Source organism: Clarias gariepinus, chromosome 10, assembly GCF_024256425.1.
Source record: "Clarias gariepinus isolate MV-2021 ecotype Netherlands chromosome 10, CGAR_prim_01v2, whole genome shotgun sequence".
NCBI classification, from domain to species: Eukaryota; Metazoa; Chordata; class Actinopteri; order Siluriformes; family Clariidae; genus Clarias; species Clarias gariepinus.
This window is the reverse complement of record NC_071109.1, coordinates 25256741-25270647: the sequence shown is the minus strand read 5'-3', so window position 1 is coordinate 25270647 and position 13907 is coordinate 25256741. Positions and strand designations below refer to the sequence as shown.

Here is a 13907-nt window from a genome sequence, read left to right as displayed (position 1 = left end):
ATGTTTGAACATATATATGAAATAAACTGCTAAAGTAATATGCATTTATAGAATGTAGAAACCAAGCCGTAACGACAATATTGCTGTGCATACAGTAATACAGGTCTGCAATAGTACACCACATTAAGTGACTAGAAGTATTTAATCATTAAGTACACTACTTGGTGATTAGATAAGACTGATGGTAAAAGTACTTTCTGTGTCCATTTCACCTTCTAACCATTTGGCGACACTTTTTAACAACACTTTACTGTTTAAGTAACTGCTTTTGTCTGGGACTGATTATCTACTCGTTTTCAGGATGATTATACGACAAAAATGCAATGCAACCGAATTTGCTCTGATGGAACTAAAAACTGTTTAAAGACCAGCAGATCCAGATAGTCTTCCAGGAAATCATCGTGATGAATGTTACGACAGCCACGTTTACTCTATCCGTTTCAACCAATGTCACGGCAGTACCTCTTGGTGGTTATACCATCACCTGGAGAATGGCTATGGTAATGGTGGTCACAGTCCCACTGTCAGTCATCACCATCATTGGCAACATCCTGGTCATTGTTGCATTCCAGGTCAACCCTCTCCTCAGGACGGTCAGTAACTACTTCTTGTTGAGCTTGGCTGTGGCCGACCTTATCCTGGGCGCCATCTCCATGAACCTCTACACCACTTACATCGTGATTGGACGTTGGACTTTAGGGAATCTGGCCTGTGATGTGTGGCTGGCTGTGGATTATGTAGCAAGCAACGCATCCGTGATGAACCTGCTGGCCATTAGCTTCGACCGTTACTTGTCTGTCACGCGACCTCTGACCTATCGGGTTAGCCGAACAACCAGAAGGGCAGCGTTGTTGATCGCTCTGGCATGGGGGATATCTTTCCTGCTTTGGGCACCAGCCATTTTATTCTGGCAACACATAGTAGGTGAAAGGACAGTGCCTGAAGAACAGTGCTCGGTCCAGTTCTTATCTCAGCCTGTGATTACATTTGGGACAGCCATTGCAGCCTTCTACTTTCCTGTAAGTGTGATGGTGGGTCTGTACTGGCGTGTGTACCAAGAGACTGAGAGACGTTCACGGCAACTTGCTGGGTTAATAGCGTCCCGTGGAGATGACTCGAACAAGTCATCACAGGTGAGTTACAAGCCTAAACATTCTGTTATATCAAGCAAAAAAGACCAATATGTAGGTTTTAGGACATGTTAAATCAAAAAAAAAAATTATACTTCATTTTCATGTTCTCTGTCATTATCAGACGCAGTCCACTAGCAGCTATGGAAGTGACACTGAAGACGTTAGGCTTCAGATAAACATCCAGCCAGAACCTGGGACACCATGTCCCTCCTTCACCCAGTGCACAGCAGCATGGTGGAAGAAAAATAGGATACGTTACACTGGGGCTCCATCACCAACTGTAAACAGCCTCAGCAGTGAGAACAGGCGGGAAAATGCTGCTCAGCTCAATAACAGGCTGGACTCATTGAATAATTGTGATGCCGATCCTTATGATACCCAGTTGGCGGAATGGCAATCAGACAGTCAACAATCTCTTAGACAAGGGACCTCTGGAGCTACAGGACCGTCACCTCCTCCACCATCAGCAACGCAGAGGAGCCGCAAGCCACGCAGCTGGTCACTGATCAGAGAAAAGAAGGCAGCACGGACCTTGTGCGCCATCTTGATGGCCTTCATCGTGACGTGGACACCCTACAACATCATGGTGCTGGTGTCCACCTTCTGTGCACACTGTGTTCCTGAGAGCCTCTGGCAGTTGGGGTACTGGCTTTGCTACGTCAACAGCACGGTGAACCCAATTTGCTACGCATTCTGCAACAAGCACTTTCAAGTCACCTTCAAGGCTCTGTTGCTCTGCAGGTGGAGGGAGCAGAGGAAGGGGAACCGATTTTTTCATAGGACTTTTTCACAGGAGAGCTAGTCAACTCACTGGAGACTGTGGTGTGTGGCTCTCATTTTTAAATTGCACTTCCTTGTTTTCGTTTCTTTTCCCTCAGAGAGGGGAACTAATGAGATGCAAGCACAGGGGAATTCGGCACATGAGACATCCACGCTGTTTGAAAAGGAAGTTACTTTCGTTTGTAATTCTAATGTCTATTTCCTTAGGCAATATAGGCATAATAATAATAATAATAATAATAATAATAGTTAATATACTTCTTACACACTGAGTAATTTGTATTAGATTTTTGTATGCACATGCCATTTTTTTAGTTTTATATTGATGTTCAAACCTACAGATTCCATTCCATCAACGTACAAGGACTTTGCAATTCACAAACACACATTTTACCTAATGCTTTTTCAGTTATTATTTTCTTACCTGGTTTTAAGGAGGTACGCTAATCACAAAAAAGACTTTTATTCAAAAGGCAACTGATATCCACACTTAGTATCCTAACAAAAAAACTTGACATGTTCACAATCATGATGATGGATCAGTGTTCAGGACTGTAGGACAAAATTGAGAGTATTAAAAACACTTTATATAAAATTTTGATTTTTTTTTAAGCATGAAGCTGTGAATTTCTTGAGCAATTAATATTTTACTTCGGTTTTACTCTAGCTTAAGGTAAGAATGGCTTGAACTATGAACATTGAATAAAGGCTAAGCCACATTGAAAAGAAGTTAAAACCATGAACATTTGTGTTACATGTATGTTTATTGAAGAAAGGGCAATATAAAAGGGACATCAGACAGCATCACATTCATTACCAAATACTAACAGACACAAAACTCCACAGTTTGTCAAATACTTAAATGAACGGAAGAAAAATGTTTGAGAATGGGGACCTTGGCACCATTAATTCCTGCAAGGAAAAAAAAACTCAACAACAATAAAAGTGTACTTCTGATACATATAGATACTAAAATACACCATAATCTTGTCAGAATAAGGCCGTGTGATTTTTTTTTCTTTCTGACATGCACTGTAAACAAGCAAGGAAAATACAACAAAAACAACAATCTGGCAACATATATAAAATGAACCATCTCTTCATATCCATTAGTGAGAAATATTTAAGGAAATAAACACTTTCTTTACTTTCCTTAGTTTGAAAACTCATTTAAAAACACTTAATATATGTAGTAATGAGTTAGATTATAATGCTGCAACCGTGGCATGGAGTGAAGCACATGTGCTGCCAAATAAAAGTCTCCTTCCTGCTCTATCTTCTCCGCTTCTCAGCTGGGCCATATCAGGCTAGATAAGATGATGTGAAGACATCAAACTCTAAATCATGTAGTGTAAAACGGATTTTTAGTTGGTGCGAATGAGCTGCATCAAAGGGAGTGTGTGATCATCATATGTTGTCTCATGAGCAGTCCTGCTGATGTGATTACTCTACTGTAGGATTCTGGCTCTGGTAGATAGAAGCCTTGTCCTTCAGAAGATCCAGACATAAACGACAACTCCAGCTTCCTGTGTGTGCAAGAGAAATGTGAAATACCTGTTAATGACGATCCGATCTTAACACTAACTACAATTAGGTGGTACCACCTGGAAATAATTCAGCAAATTAACATTATAGATTGAGTTTTGCGCCATCATGAGAATAATCATTAAGAGACAAACATGTGAAAATAATCTGACTAGTTTTTGTGTTAGTAAAATGCAACAGATAAGGCCTGTCCAGAAAGTATTCTGCCATTTTAAATATAATGAGAACGCTTTGCACGATATCAAATAAAACCGGTCAGTCAAGGGGAGTGGACTGGAATGCATACAGTATGTGTGCACAATGACAAGGTCACTGTACTCATCAATTGGGCTAGATGGCATTGAGTGAGCATGTGTACTGTGTGGCCGTCTAAGCGAATATCAACAAATCTGCATCAAATTTTACATTGCCCCCTGGAATCTCTTTGGATGTTTTAGAAGGCTTTCTACGACAATGCAACATGTGCATCCAATCACTCGGGTGACTCAGCCTCCTACAGCTCAGATGTGGTGCCCTAAACTAAAATCAGCTTTAAAAGTAAAGAAATTTTAGACCTTCGATGAGATTCAGAGAAATATGATGAGGCAGCTGATTTTTCAAAGTGTTTTAAACAGTTGAAGAATGCTAGAAGTGAGTGAGGCCTACTTTAAAAGGGCTGAAGCGTCACTGTCCTATGTACAATATTTTCTGTATCTTTAATAAATCTCTCTGTTTTTATATTACATAGCTGGATTATTTCCAGACAGGAATTGTACATTAAATTAATGTAAATAAAGGTACATATTTCTGTAGATGTCTAGCATTAAAATGTTTTAAGCCATTTATACTCATGCTGGAATTTTACACCTCTTTTACAACAGGTATGGTTGGGAATTAGAAAAATCACAAAGCAAAACTTTAAAACAAAAGAATAACTTTTTCACAATACTGCTGACTTTTCATTAACTTATTATTTTTTTTTTTTAAAGCACAAGTAACTACTAAGCACAGCCACAATAATGGCTAATAATAATGTCTCTTAAATTTAAACGTGCATGTAGATTCTTTTCTGTTCTGGCACCTAGGTGGTGGAATAAACTTTATCTAGATGTCTGTACAGCTGAGTCTTTGGCAATCTTTAAACAACGTTTTAAGATGCATCTGTTTCTTTAGTACTTAGACTAATCCCCGCTAAGAAAAAATAACTTCCCAACAGCATTTGACTGAAGGTCCTTGGTTAATAACCTAGTAACCCAGTGTAAGGATATATCCGATAACGCAAAGCACTTTTGTAAGTCGCTTTGGATAAGAGCATCTGCCAAATACCTACGAGTAAATGTAAACAAAAATATATGTACCACCTAATTTAAAACAAGACATATACAGATATAATAATATACAGACAAATGTGTAAGCAGAAGCAGAATTTATTATATTTTCATATTGATGAAGGGAAAGAAAAATGCTGACGTTAGTCCGACAGTTAGTGACACCAAGTGGCTTGACACCAAATTGAAGCTTTTTTTTGTCAAGCAATAAATAAATACAATTCTATACCCAGTTTCCATAATGCATGTTTGTTTGTGAATATTGTATATTGTATTCAGACTAAATTGTGCTTCCTTCCTTTCTTTTTTATATTATCTAATTATTATTAACTTATCTTCCGTGATAAACCTTAAAACTAAATAAAATACAGAAAGCAAACACAGAGAACAAACAATCTATTTTAAAAACAAGCAAATAAATGAACGAATGAAGAGTGTCTAAAGTGATTTACCTTCTGGTGGGTCGGACATTGGAGGAGTGAGGCAGTACATATGATATCCTCTATCGCAGTCATCACAGAATAAGAGCTGGTCCTGAATTAGAACAATCAGAAGAGGATACAGTCAGCTGTGCACATTAACGTGTGCAAACAGACCTATTGCACTACGTTACCATCTGAATGCAAGACATGCTAGTGTGAGACATGAGGGTGTCTGAGGAGGTTACTGAACTCACATCGTTCTCGGAGGTGCCACAAACATTGCAGCACTTGCATTCAATGCACTGCCAGCGATATGTTTTCACGGCTGCCATCATCACTGCTGTGAACTGCAGGCAAGAAGGATGGCCTGAGAAAAGAGGGGGGGGGGGGAAACCTCAAAGTCAAATATATTACAAGCTACAAAAGACCAGAAATGGACCTAACCAACAACCTAGGCATAGCAGACAGTCTTTGTGCTGAAATAAGTGACATAGTTGTCTGAAGGGCACGTGCCATACCTGAACGTCCACAGTCAGAGCAGGACACCAGCTCCTCGGACTGGCCTGTCTTCTGGTTCATGTTAGAGTCACCCAGGCAGAAATCACAGTAATCATTCGGCGGTGCCAAGCCATTAGGACCTTTCTTGGGAGCTAAGGACAAAGAGGACACTGGTTTAAAAAAATAAATAAAAATGTCTTCATGAGCAATCATGAGTAAATAGCTCCAATGTGCTCACCAGATCTATGTTATATTTGCCTAGAAACTGACTAGACTTAAAAGTGGTAGAGAACATAATAAAATAATGCATTAGTTGGCTAATTAAATGCATTAATGCAGACAAAATTAAGAATGTATGATTAGGTAGTAAATGGTTCTTTGCATCCAAACGAAAAGTCTAAAATTTGGCCAATGCTGGAAACATTTCCTTGGGTGACATTTGAGACAGGATACAGTCGAGTCCTGCTGGGATTTAAACTCAAGCCATTCCAATGCCTTGAACACTCAGCTACTGCTGCTGTGTTACAAGAAATTTATTTAATTTTTTATATTTAAATGCAGTTATTCTGCAAGCAGCCGGAGTGTTACACCGCTGGTTTTTTTTCCTTCTGAACTTCACTGTGCTCAGGCATTACTGTGCTCAGTTCCATATGCCTCTGTCCCCAAGTCAGAAAAAGACCATCAGTCATTCTTGAAAGCTGCTTGTTCCAAGCTCCTGAGTTATTGATTAGTTCAACCCAATGTACCAAGGGTGTTCACGTCAACCCTGCATTTGTTGATTGTACAGAATACACAAGAGTTAAAATTCCATTGATATAATTCACTGCTTCACTAATGCACTTATCCTAAAGTTTCATTAGTGCTTGGATACAATCAAAATAAAAAGTTTTCTCAGCACGCCAGAGCCATGATCAGTCTGCCTCCTTCCTGTCTGAAACACTGGCCTCCCAAAAACTCCTTTAATGGCCCAAAAATGTAGAAAATCAATTGGAGCAAGAGCAGGACTATACAGAGAATGTGGCAATGACTCCAAGCTGAGTTCCTGTAATGTTGTGAATGATTGTGTGCACAGCTTCCACAGACATACATGCCTTCTCTTCCACAAGTTGGTGACAAGTTATCTGTTGACTTTTAAGGATCACTCAAGAGAACGACTGCAGTGAGCTCTGAGCTGCCTCACCCAGGATAGTCATTCACAGATGTATGTCCTTTTTTATATATGAATATTTGATCAATTTAAATTTTTATTGCAGCTAAGAGTCTCATCACTATACTGTCTTCTGTAAATGTAAATCGGTTTTACAACTTTGAACACAAGAAATTTTATCACAAGTCCTGGTTGACTTGAACACCCCTCATACTATAGTACACTTTATTTTAATACTAGACTCGAGTAAAACAGAAATGAAAACTGGAAGATTCAATAAGGAATTTTTACTCCTGCTGGTATGAGTAGACTTAATTAATGGACATGCATGACAAAGAGGCCAATTGACTTACTCTTGGTTTCCTCCTGTGGTGCAGGAGTGTGAATCTCAGCTTCTTCTTTGTCTTCTCCTTCTTCTTCAGCCAGGTGAGAATGGGTGTAGTGGTAACTCAGACCTGGTCTATTCTTATAGCGTTTTCCACAGACTAGACACACAGGCATACATGTTAAAAAATCTGGCTTAGCATGCACAAACCGTATAGTATACCAGAGGGGAAAGAAGAAAAACCCTTACTATCACAGGCGTATGGTTTGTCACGATCTTCCAAAGCTGCTGCAGCCGCTTCACTTTTTTTCTTCCCATTTCCAACTCCACGACCCTAACAAGCACAGAAAAACATCTCGTTGTTTCTGAAAGATTTGTTCTATCAGTCAATTGTAATCAGGTTGCATTGTGTCTGGTGTCAGCTACCTTAGATTTCCCTTTCCGTCTTTTTGGAGTCTCCTCCTCAAAATCTTCATCGTCCAGGTCATCCAAGTAGTCTTCTGGTTCCAGGATTCTCTGAAAAGACAAATTAAAACAAACAAACTTTAGCATAAAACAATCTAAATTACTCTGAAACAGTCTTTGGGTGTTTTTCACACTACCCCTTGATTAGTTATAACCACACCCGGTATTGATTGTAATCTGGTTTGTGTGAAAGTGATATGAAACAATTTAAATGTTTCAGTTGTGTAAATAATCTATCCATTTTAATGCTGATTAACTTAATGCATTTATTGTTATCAGTACAGTCAGTTAAATCTGCTTGTTTTCATAAGAAGCTATTCCAAAATAAATCTAGTCATTGGAAGAAGAAAACTTGACAACATACAGTACCCTCCCCCCCATCAATCTGAAACTTAATATAAGAAGTAAAGTGATATGTATACTGGTCCAGAGAGCAAATCACTTAAAACACATAGTATAGACTGAAATTAATGTCCACATTCACTTGTTCACCTTCAATAGTGAATAAGTGGTTGCCTGATCCAAACTTAGCTTGATGTTGAATGTCACATCAAATAGATACCTTTCTCACACGCGTGGATCCACTGTGGCTACTGGCCCCGGCGGAGCCTGTGATGTCTGCCAGACTCTGGTCTTCCTCTGGACCCCTGAGCTCTGGCGCGGTCCGCTTATCTACGGGTTCGCCTTTTAGCAAAGCCTCCAGGCTGCTTCCATCCAAGGGTCCTATCCCATCTTTTTTCAACCCCAATTCAATCTCAGCTTCATGACAGAAAGTATAAATGTTAGTGGAAGAGAGTTGTGTTTGTAAATTTTTCAATAAGATACAATTCTACGATGGATTACCTGCTTTGAATGGGGGGAAAACCAAAGCTGGGTCCTCTGGTGGATGCGCCCTTCGCTTCTTTCTCCAGCGGCGAGCAGGGTATGTGTAAAGCTGCCCCGGTGCTACACCTTGTAACAGGAAAAGAACGAAATTAGAAAATGAGTGAGAGACGGTCATCAATATGGTGGAGTATGTGGGTAAATAATGTAAAAGCGTATCAGACCTGCACTTCTGTGCCTTTTCTCCATCCAGATGTAGCAGTTGCTCTGAGCCACTCCAGTCTGAGAGTCAAGAAAGGGCATGAGGATGCTTCTCTCTGCACAGAGCCGGGCATTGTAGCTGTGGCACTGCTCCATGGCATCTTTGTAATACTGCTCCCCCATCCTAACGCACAAAAAAACAACAAAATTTGGAAATTGCAAGACAAAAAGAGGAAAGAGCATGAAATAAGCACTAGTATGTCGCAGTTTGGCGCCAATTAGCTGATTATTTATTTAAACACACCACTAACAAACAATAGCTACAGCAAGAAAGCGTTCAACACAAACCAACTATAAAAGATAGAACTCCATGCAGCGAATAAAACGTGTTTTTAACTCATAATGGTTAAATACAGTAAGTACACTAACAATGGTTAGTAACTACACAGCTAATAGGCTAATATTTCCCCTTGGAAAACAATGAATGGAAACGGTTAGCAAGCTGCTGCTTTAAATCGGAAAACTGAGTTAACTAGATTCTCTTTCACTAACACATAACTTCGTTCTGATTACTGGAGAGTAAACTCGTTTAGTTCTGAGATACAGATAACCAGTGAATATTCGTTTTAATGTGGAAAAAAAAATCTGTAAATCAACTCACACTTTAACAACATTCTCAACGGCCGCCGCCATTTTTTGATGTAATGGTCGTAATGTGCACTGCGCATGCGCACTGCATGAATACTGCCAGATGTTCGCACCACCACGAAACCGTGCTCGGGGCAATCACGCTGATTTCTGCCCCTTTGTCTTCAGACAAAACCCCCACTACCCAACCAGCTGCTTCTTATAGAAGCAGCGTTTTACTGAATTCTCTTTACACACACAATCAAATAAAACAGACTCATTTGATTATTTTGCAATCAAAACTAAGATGCTTTGATATTCTAAGAGGCGTTCTTTCATTCACATTTATGATAGGGGTAATGAAAAAATCGCGCCTGATCTTTGCGTAGTCTTTATTCTTTAAGATCTGAATTCACATCATTGCAACTGTTATAAACTTCACTTGTTTGTGGCAGTGCAGTTAAACACCTCACGGTCTTCGTTTAACGCTTTAAATACAGCAATAAGATGTCGCGCTTTTGTTCAGAAGATGTAGTTATGGCGACGGGCAGGAAAGCAGCATGGCGTGCACGCGCGTACGCCATCTTGTTAAACCTGGCCACGCGCATTCAAAACTGCTATTTTATAATCAATCGCCTTTTAGGTGTGTTTGTTTTTTTTGTTCACTTTTTTTTAGATAAAATAATAAATTTGTATTTAGATTTCTCGGGATTTATAAATACTATATGAACATAGTAGCGTTTCTGTTTCGAATATAAATCTGGGATGAATTGGGGGGAGGTTCAGCGCAACGCGTTACGTCACCACTGATGGCTCCACCCAAACAGGCGCCGACATTTATTCCGAGCTCCAGCCGCCATTTTACATCCTCTGCTCACGAACAGCAAGAAGCTCAGTGGAAATGGAGAACCAGCTTTGTAAGCTTTTTGTTGGTGGACTGAATGTCCAGACCACCGATGAAGGCCTCCGCAAGCATTTCGAGCAGTTCGGAACTTTGACCGACTGCGTCGTGGTGCAAAACCAGCAACTAAAGCGCTCCCGCTGTTTCGGTTTTGTGACCTACTCCATGCCAGAGGAAGCGGATGCCGCCATGGCCGCTAGGCCTCATGTGCTGGACGGCAACAACGTGGAGCTGAAAAGAGCAGTGGCTCGGGAAGACGCGGGAAAGCCAGAAGCGCTCGCAAAGGTCAAGAAAATCTTTGTCGGTGGTCTTAAAGACGACATCGAGGACCAGCATCTCGTCGACTGCTTTACGCAGTTCGGTGCCGTCGAGAAAGCCGAGGTGATCACGGACAAAGAGACCGGCAAGAAGCGTGGCTTCGGCTTCGTGTACTTCGAGGACAACGACTCGGCCGATAAGGCTGTTGTGCTCAAATTTCACAACATCAACGGCCACAAAGTGGAGGTGAAGAAAGCCCTGACCAAGCAGGAGATGCAGAGCGCCGGGGGTCGTGGCGGTGGCGCACGCGGAGGACGAGGAGGACGCGGCATGGGAAGACCTCAAAATGGCTACGGCGGCGGAAGAGGCGGTGGCTATGGAGGCAACTATGGCGGCGGCTACGGCGGAGGAAACGACGGCGGGTATGGCGGCGGCTACGGAGGTGGCTACAGCGGCGGGTATGGGGGTGGCTACGGGGGCGGCTACGGGGACCAAATGGGAGGCTACGGCGGTGGCAACGGCTACAATGACTTTGGCAGCGGCTACGGCCAGCAGGCCTCGGGCTACGGTCCCATGAAAGGTAATTACTCGGGCAGAAACAGCGCTCCTTACTCCCGCGGTGGCGGCGGCGGTGGTGGTGGTTACGGCGGCAGGGGGGGTTACGGAGGCCCGTATTAAAGAGTGGGTTTTATAAATAGCGTAAAGTTCCTCCTCACCCCAGGACTCGAGTGAATTTAGCACATCCTTACACAAGAAACTTCGCTCTAATCCGGCCTAGCTGAATGTGTAGGGAGACACGGCGTTTACAATTACAACACAGTGATCAAGTTAAGACCTCCATCTTATCACCGTATCCTCCTCCCTAAGGCACTAGGCGGAATTTCACCAAGACATAGGACTCTTACTCCGGATCCTTATTTTAGGACTCTACAAATGGTGGCAGGGTTTAGACTTACCTGTCGTAAAACTATTTTTTATTTTTTTTTAACCGAGATATTTTTGTCTTTTGAATTAAGTTAAGATTAGTACACTTGCTTTGTTAGCCTGTTTTTTTTTCTTCTTCTTTTTAGTACATGTATTGTATGTTGTGTATTTCTTTTTTACAACTAAAAGTGTTAAACATGGGACATTTTCCGATCAACTAGCCATGTTAAGTGTCGTTTTAACGAGGCTTGTTGCTCAGTAACAGATTAAAGCAGGCTGGGTGCGACTCCCGCCTGAGAGGTCACGTGTCCTATGGCCGCTCATCGCACACAGACGCGCAGCTTCCAATCAACACCATGTTAAATAGTTCAGTGGTTATTATGAACATTGTCCTAGATGTTAACAGTGAACTTGTTTCTTAGCTTTTGGTCTAGTTTATTCCCTGTTCGAGTAAAATAATTAAGTCGACTTCCTTTAAATGATGTCTCATTGTATCACTGCTTAAAGCTATTAAATATTGTTTATTCCAGTTCCAAGCACGCTGTATGTATTTCTATGAATAAAAAAAAAAGTTCTTACCCAATTAGCTATTATGTCTTTCACTAGATGAGCTTTTCTGTAAGCTGGTAGACTAAACCAGTGAGTTTAGCTCGCATCTCAGCAACTCCTAGTGCTTCCATTACATGGTCACAAGCCCAAAGTTTCTTTGCACTCTGACCATATCTACACAGATGAGTGGGGAATGTAAAATGTCCCCAACTTTTAAATAAGGATATGTTGTCTTTACTGTAAAATATGTTTAGAGCTTTGTTCCAGTACTTTTAGTCATCATATAAGGCGGATCTATACCTTAGCTGTGTCCACTACTACATCATTGGATTCTCCAGAAGTACGCCAGAGCTGTAGAAACCCAGCTGAAAGCCCATAGGATATTCACGCCAGGTTTCAGGTTTGTAGAAATACTTTATACATAAGACATCACATCGTATGGATCCACCTGGAATGACTGACCTCTTTACATCGGAATATTTTTTTAGTTGATCGAGCGTGCATGCAATTTAACTTGCAACATTTCTATAGTACTCAGAATTAACTTAATCATGTGAATGATCGAGGTGGTAATTAGAATATTGTCTGGTTCTGTGTGACGCTGTGGTTATACTCGTCTCTAGTTTGTCTTGATCCAACATTTTTAGGCAATTTTCAGTTTAAGGCCATACCGGAGTGTGGGGCTTAGCTCCTTAGTTCCAGATATTAATGACACCAAATGCAAGGAGATCAGCATTATTAAGCAAGGTTTGTGGCTTCAGTTATTTACACTACATCTTTATCAATTCCCCTTCCCTCATCATCTCGGTGTTATGCTTGTGTGTGTTCCTATACATTTTATGGTATTCTGTGAGGACTTGGATATTTGTTACACTTTAGCAGTAAAGGCTTCATTGCTTTTTAAGCATTTCTAACAAGTCCTGGTCTGGCCTGTTGAAGTGTGTGGGTGAACAAGTAACTAAGATCGCATTATACCTGCCATGCCTTAATGGCAGTTATAATGCCCTGAAGGGATGGTGGTGATTCATCACTGAATGGGTTGGGCAGTTTATTTAAGAAGCTATTTTCACAGGCTAATGTAGTAACATCTTTCTTTTTCCCCTTCTGCAGAAATGACAAAACTGATGGGGTTTGGTAATTCCTCAGTTTTGAGACCAGCAGGTTGAAACTCTGAAAAGTGGATGCTGGAAAGTTTTCAAGTGAGTACCATGTATCTCAAATGTCCAATTATCATTATTCAACCAAGTCTGTATAGATTGATTTAACTTTTCCTCCTGCTTTTTTCTCATTATTCATAAAGGTCAGTCTTTGGAAGGCAGTTGCCCCCACCCACACACAGGAAGCTGTAGGCTAAAGCAGCAGTGGTAAGTTCACGTCTGGATCTGAAACCTGTACTGGAAGATCAAGAAATTCAGGAATAACACTCTGCACATGAACTGAGGCTGATCTTTTGCATTGAAGAATCTAACGTTCAAATATTGTTTTTGTATTTTGACAGGACAGTTGCTGCTATGAAGGTGAAGGACTGTGAACTATGATGTTGGACATGCGCACAGGACTCCTATGTCTGACTAGTTTAAAATTTCAGCGTTGATGGACTTTCAGTGGGGATTAAAATGTGTTTTGAAAAATGTGCTTTTGTTTAGATAATAAAAGATTTTATCGAAATGTCTGAATCAGTTTTATTTACTTGAATGTGAGCACAAATGCTAAGCTGCTATCCCCTACATTACAAAAGTAATCCAATGCATTGCGCACTTTTAAATGTTTCGTTTTGCTATGAAAAGGTTGTACATGGCCATTAAGCAATATTTATATATAAAATTGAGATTACATGCCTTGATCAGCTATAATAAAATAATCTGCCTAATATTGTATATGTCTTTTGTTACACTCAATTGATTTAGCAAGGTATGGCATCTGGCACCAAATGAGTTAGTGGTAGTTCCTTTTAGGTTTCAGATCTTAAGTTGTGAGCTGGAGTATTCATGGATCAGACTTGT

General features: G+C 40.7%; 3 protein-coding genes across 4 annotated transcripts; 2 read left to right on the top strand and 1 right to left on the bottom strand.

The window, feature by feature from the left end:
* Positions 1-308: 308 nt before the first annotated feature.
* Positions 309-2075, top strand: chrm1a (cholinergic receptor, muscarinic 1a). Its single transcript, XM_053506093.1, has 2 exons — positions 309-1133; positions 1255-2075. The coding sequence occupies exons 1-2, from the start codon at positions 405-407 to the stop codon at positions 1933-1935; spliced, it is 1410 nt and encodes a 469-aa protein (XP_053362068.1). The 5' UTR covers positions 309-404; the 3' UTR covers positions 1936-2075.
* A 583-nt stretch (positions 2076-2658) lies between these two features.
* On the bottom strand, positions 2659-9735 carry dpf2l (D4, zinc and double PHD fingers family 2, like). Its single transcript, XM_053505662.1, has 11 exons — positions 9307-9735; positions 8669-8829; positions 8466-8573; positions 8185-8381; positions 7584-7673; positions 7407-7491; positions 7186-7317; positions 5706-5837; positions 5442-5554; positions 5218-5299; positions 2659-3439 (listed from the first exon to the last, which is right to left on the bottom strand). The coding sequence occupies exons 1-11, from the start codon at positions 9336-9338 to the stop codon at positions 3357-3359; spliced, it is 1215 nt and encodes a 404-aa protein (XP_053361637.1). The 5' UTR covers positions 9339-9735; the 3' UTR covers positions 2659-3356.
* Positions 9736-10114: 379 nt separating this feature from the next.
* hnrnpa0a (heterogeneous nuclear ribonucleoprotein A0a) lies at positions 10115-13527 on the top strand. 2 transcript variants are annotated; one of them, XM_053505664.1, is made up of 4 exons: positions 10116-11011; positions 13015-13103; positions 13205-13268; positions 13403-13527. In XM_053505664.1, the coding sequence occupies exons 1-2, from the start codon at positions 10174-10176 to the stop codon at positions 13068-13070; spliced, it is 894 nt and encodes a 297-aa protein (XP_053361639.1). In that variant the 5' UTR covers positions 10116-10173; the 3' UTR covers positions 13071-13103; positions 13205-13268; positions 13403-13527. The 2 variants fall into 2 exon arrangements, with proteins under 2 accessions (XP_053361638.1, XP_053361639.1); XM_053505663.1 differs by having other exon boundaries at positions 10115-13103.
* The last annotated feature ends 380 nt before the right edge of the window (positions 13528-13907 follow it).